Below are 5,634 nucleotides of genomic sequence, written 5' to 3'. Positions count from 1 at the left end.
TTTTGCTGGCTTGGTTATTATCTACTGAGTCAACTACAATTGGTACCATTTGCCCAACACACCTGGTTTATAAACTGCAGCTGTTTGGCTCAGCTCCCCATCAAACCAGCCAAACCGTATGATGGCTTAGCTAATGCAATGCAGGAACCGACCTATTGTGGCTGATTCCGCAAACTATGATTGAGGAAACCACGGTCAGGGTGCCATGCCTGCCCGCTTGCCTCACAGAGCTGTTCATTATGACATGTCACAATAGCTCCAAGGCTGCCCAACTCCGAGGAACTTGCCAGCCATGCCCGAGACAGCTGGGTATGTTCATTATCATCAAGCATGGAGGTAAGGAAAGGTGAACCGAGGAGGACCATGGAGTGGACAGGCGGGAGGGAGGGCTTGGGCCCCTTTATCAAACTAGAGGGGAAGCTGAGGCAGGGTCTCTTGGGACTCCTTAGGGCCAGGAGCAGACCTCCAAATGTGTGCCCCTCCTCCCAGAAACTGGGCGTTCACAGGGACAGACAGGTATTGTCATGGCAGGTGCAACCCCACTTCATGCTCCTTTTAAAGGCGTCTTTTATTAGGCACACAATCCTCACTCATCCAGAATTAAGGTGTTTGTTGTTCCAAAGACGAGGCAGAAGGTTAATTATACGGACAAATAAACTTTGGGGCCCAAGTCAGTTGAAGCAACCCTGAATGATGGCTGTCCCATCTTGGATGCATCCAGCCAAGGGAAACCGCCCCCGGGCCCTTATGCCAATGCCAGAAGAGTCAGACCACGAAGAAGCCTGGACCAGGGACGCCCGAGATTCAGGAACCAAGCCCTGAGGCCTCCAGGGCAGCTTTGGAGTCCCTCGGAAGGATTGAGAAGGGCAACAGCCAGAAGGGAAAGCTGCTCCTTCTCCCTCTCCAGCCGCGTATCCTTGCCTCTTCGGCCTTCCTCTTCCTCGTGAGGGAGGCTCAGGTGGTCAGTCAGGCCCAGAGCTGTTGATGTTTCCCAGGGCAGGACAGTAGAAGCCACCCTTCTGCAGTGGGAAAGCGTGGCATTGCTCAGTGGTGACCACGGCTCCTCTCCTTTCAGACAACCGGCAATTCCTGGCTAATATCAATTGCTCCGTTTTGCTTCTAACCCATTACCTGCGTGATAAGGTGGGATTGCACAGGACAGGTGAGAAGGACCTGGGCTTCCCAGGGCTAAGGCAGGGAAATGTCCCCATCATTGGGAGACTGGCAAGGAAGTGGGTCAGGAGGGAGCGTGGCTGGCGGTCAGGCTTGGTGGGTACTGGACTGGAATGTGCCGTGTCATGCATGGTGATTGTCTCAGGGCATTGGCTCCTCGTCTGGAAGGACAATGGTCTCCACCACCAGTTGGGAAGAGAGGGATTCTGGAAGGAAGGCCCCTAGCTTTTGGATAAGAGTGCTGGGCTTTGAGGTGGGCCAGGAAGAGGATGACTTCAGAAATGGAGAGGAAGTGACATGGCTTTGGGCCTGCTAGAACAATCATGTTGAGGTGTGGATTCTGGCCAGATGAAAGTCTGAGTCCCGCAGCCAGGTGGGCCCTCTGTGCACACAACCTTGCTCATTTGCTCACCCAGTTTGGGTAGCTAACGTTAAAAGCAACAGAAGAATACATCAGTAATGAGAATAAACCAATAGAGACACACAGAACACCCGTAGCACAATAATCCACAAGTGAAAATTCATTGAAGTTTCTGGCCTGGTCCCCAAGGGGCAGCTCCTTCAGGATCATCAATTTACTCCTGAATCCAACACTTGAATCAACCCGTAGACGAAGGGGCTGCATGGCTTCCTTCTGCTGGGCAAAATGATCAGGTCATCCTGGAGGTGAGGATGAGGCACAGGGCCCTTCTCCTGCGAAGCTGAAACCCTGAAGCATCTAAGGAAGGATGGTTGAGGGGCAAAGTCATTCATTCTTTGGGGTGGGGTGGGAAATCCTGCTTCCCGACTTCTGCAGTTCCTTCTCAGACTCCATTGACTTGTGTGAAGAGAACGGCACCCTGAAGCTGATTTTTCTGGTCAAGTTCCCAGAAGACAACGCCAGCAAGTTCCTCACTGCACGGGGGACCTACTACGTTTGCAAAGTGGAGCGTGGCGCCACAGGTGGGTGGGTAGATGGGTGCAGGGAACAGCCCACCCCAGAGCCTCAGTCCTGCTTGTGTTCCAAACATTTTGGAAAGTCAGTCAGAGGTGGATGCTCCATATCTCCCTGGGGTCTTCTCCGCAACTACCTTCTCCGCTTCCACCTGCTGCCTGTCTCAGTCCACAGTGGAGGTCTCTTCCCTTGTTAGTAGGCCATTAATTGGGGACTGGGCCCAAGGGGGCTCTGCATGTTAGCCAGATGCTTTATGCCACAATTTGGGGGCTGATGTTTGGACCATGTCTGATTGCCACTTGCACCATCTCAGTGTTGGGCATTGATACCCAGCCATTGTGCCCTGGCATCTTTGCAGGCCAAAGCACCCACCACTCATCTCCCAAGGCTTTGCCAGGATTACAGCAACTAAGGTGGGCTTCTCTTCTCCTTCACTCCAGGGACCAAAAATGAACACAGCTATCGAGCCTTCCAGCCTCTCATCAAATCTCCTCCACAGGATTTGCTGGGTAGGGAACCTTGGCCCAGGGTGGGTCTCCGGAAGCGTTTTCCTTCCAAAGAGACACCCTCGGGAGTGGGTGGGAGGGTGGGAAGAACTGGGCAGAGGTGCCAGGTGAGGAAGAAGGGGAGGGGTCTCACCGACATGAGCCTGACAGATCTTCCCCCCCAAAATGAAGGGGAGGCACTGCTGCTACCCCTGACATTGGCACCCAATGAAGGAGTGGCAACTGGGCTGGTTTGGGGTTGCCAGAAGGGGGAAAGAGGTGGCAGCTCTGGATCCAAGGGGCATCTGTGAAGTTTTAGAGAGAGACCTTGGATTGTGGGTGGGGGGTGGTGGTGAGTAAGTGGGAGCCATGCCCTCTGGGCCTCCTTCCTCTCCTCCCAGCCCCCCTGAATTATGGAGGATCAGAATGATCTGCCTGGCAAACAGTTACTATTTCTACTAATGACGCAACAGCTTATTAACTGGAACTGCTACCTGATCCTGGTCACCTCTGCCCAGTGGTGAAATCCAATTTTTTTTACTACCGGTTCTATGGGCATAGCTTGGTGGTCGTAGTGGTCGTGGCTTGGTGGGCGTGGCAGAGGAAGAATACTGCAAAATCTCCATTCCCTCTCCACACCAGGGGAAGTATACTGCAAAATCTCCATTCCCTCCCCACCCCAGGGGAAGGATACTGCAAAATCCCCATTCCGTCCCCACTCCTGGAGGAAGGATATTGCAAAATCTCCATTCCCACCCCACTCTGGGGCCAGCCAGAGGTGGCATTTGCCGGTTCTCCAAACTGCTCAAAATTTCCACTACCGGTTCTCCAGAACCTGTCAGAACCTGCTGGATTTCACCCCTGCCTCCCCTGGCAATGCCAGAAGAACCACAGAGCCTCTCCTCTCCCTTAGATACCCTTCGAAACCAGTGTGAGTTCCTTGAAAAAAGCCGCCTGAAGATACTCAAGAACCAGGATGGGAAGAAGCCCCCAACCATGGAAGCTCTCCTGTCCTACATGGCCAATCAGGTGGTGGTAAGGCTCCCCTCTTGTTCTCAGCCAGACCCCTGGATCCAGTGATGAAATCCAAATTATTTTACTACCAGTTCTGTGGGCGTGGCTTGGTGGGCGTGGCAGGGGAAGAATATTGCAAAATCCCCATTCCCACCCCACTCTGAGGGCAGCCAGAGGTGGTATTTGCTGGTTTTCCGAACTGCTCAAAATTTCCACTATCGGTTCTCCAGAACCTGTCAGAACCTGCTGGATTTCACCCCTGCCTGGTTCCCCTTAGCGAGATGGATCCAGGATTCACCTCCCTCTGCTTTCCTTCCTTCCTCTGCTCTGCTGAACATTGGACAGGCATTTGTCTGAAACGGGGTAGGGTCTCCTGAGCAGTGGGACAGCTCTGGACACCACACTGCCCCAACCCCCCACTGCCCTCCTCCTAACTGGAAGCCCCAGTGATCTGTGCTACCTCCCCAGGGCCGGATTTTCCTATAGGCTAACTAGGCTTCAGCCTAGGGCCTCAAGATCAAGAGGGGCCTACATTCAAATTGTTAGCAAAATTAAAATTACACTTTCGCTATAGGTGAAAGGGCCTCATAAGTGGAATAGCCTAGGGCCTCTTTTCATCTAAATCCGGCCCTGTGCCTCCCCCTCCAGGCAAAAAGCTCTGGGAAGTCCGGAGGGAGCATGGCCAGCGGTCTAGACGAGGAGGGATTGCCGCGCAAAACGGCCGCCGCCACCAAGGCGAGACTGGAGGCCATCCGGAAGGAGAAGGAAAAGCATCGCTGACCCTGGAAAGAGACCCCGGGGAAGCTCCAACCGCCGCCCCTCCACGGGGCTGACTTGGCGCCCCAATAAAAGTGCCCGTGGCCCTGAGTCCCCAGCCCCCTTTCCATCAGCCGGCCTCGCTTCCAGCTGCATTGTCTGCCGGTCTGGTTCACATTCGGGACGAGTGATGAGGATGATGCGGTCCTTTCGAGGCTGATGTCACCAGGGAGGCTCCTGATTGGAGGCTCTGAAGAGAAGCTGCAGCAGAAACGGGATTTGCCAGCCCCGGCTCCAGAAACAGTGCGGGGGTGGTGGGGTGTGGGGGCAAGGTGGACATTAGCGGGCGGCTGGCTTCTTGCCCTGAGGGTTGCCCCGGCTGCTTTGGCTCAGCCGCAGAGGGCCAAGGGGAAGGCCTCCTGGAACGGCCCCAGCCTCCACGGCTACGAGCCGTGAGCTTTGTGTAGCCCCTGGAAACTTGGCAAAGCCAGCGGGGCACCCGAGGGGCGTTTGTCTCTCCTGGAAGCCAATGGCTAGGAAAGGTAGAGGCGGAAGAGGGCACCCCAGAGGGCAAGGAAGGAGCTTTGGAGGTACATTTTTTAAAAATCTGAATGGAAAGGAGCCTTTGAAGTGTTCAAACACCGGCGCTCCCTTTTGGGGGTCTCCCCTGCGCGTGGAGGGCAGGACAACGCCGGAGCGCTTGGGGTGGGCCTGGGGAGGCACGTCCGGCCTTCCTTCCAGGGGGACGCAGGGGCAGGGAAACGCTTAGGGGTCCCCTGCTCTAGTCACTGCTCTGGCATCAAAAGGCGAGGAAGCCGCCTTAATCCTTGCCCACATTTTGCACAGCCACAAAAGCTGCTAAGGGGGGGGGGGTTGGCAAAAGAGACTTGCATGGGGGTGCCCTGCTTTGCACAGGCCGGCCACTAGCAGATCCCGGGCCGGCCTCGATTCCTCGGTGCAACCCGGCTTGGATGGACCTTTCAGGCCGGCGCTCACGCAGATAACTGGGCGATTCCCCATAAATGAACGGGGCGCTTCAGATAAATCCTGAGTGGAAGTTTAGAATGGTCCAGATGTGGGGGCTCAGCCTGCCCTGGTTAGGTGGCCTGACCAACCAGCCGCGCATTACTCACTTGGCCATCTTCGCTGCAACCCCCAAGAAAAGGGAGGGAAAGGGCTGGCTGGAGAGCCCGAAGGGTTTCCAGGCACATTATGGGGGGCTTCAGTCGAGCCTTTCTTCAGCCGGACCGACCTCCGCGCGAAAACAGGACG

General features: G+C 55.3%; 1 protein-coding gene across 1 annotated transcript; it reads left to right on the top strand.

Moving 5' to 3' along the window:
- Nucleotides 1-154: 154 nt before the first annotated feature.
- On the top strand, nucleotides 155-4,473 carry C12HXorf65 (chromosome 12 CXorf65 homolog). Its single transcript, XM_034441747.3, has 6 exons — nucleotides 155-336; nucleotides 1,076-1,162; nucleotides 1,981-2,115; nucleotides 2,548-2,616; nucleotides 3,506-3,627; nucleotides 4,255-4,473. Exons 1-6 carry the CDS (start codon nucleotides 177-179, stop codon nucleotides 4,384-4,386), a joined length of 705 nt encoding a protein of 234 aa, XP_034297638.2. The 5' UTR covers nucleotides 155-176; the 3' UTR covers nucleotides 4,387-4,473.
- The last annotated feature ends 1,161 nt before the right edge of the window (nucleotides 4,474-5,634 follow it).

Source organism: Pantherophis guttatus, chromosome 12, assembly GCF_059756535.1.
Source record: "Pantherophis guttatus breed Tessera chromosome 12, ASM5975653v1, whole genome shotgun sequence".
NCBI lineage: Eukaryota > Metazoa > Chordata > Lepidosauria > Squamata > Colubridae > Pantherophis > Pantherophis guttatus.
The sequence above is the reverse complement of the archived record's forward strand: the minus strand, read 5'-3'. Positions and strand labels throughout refer to the sequence as shown.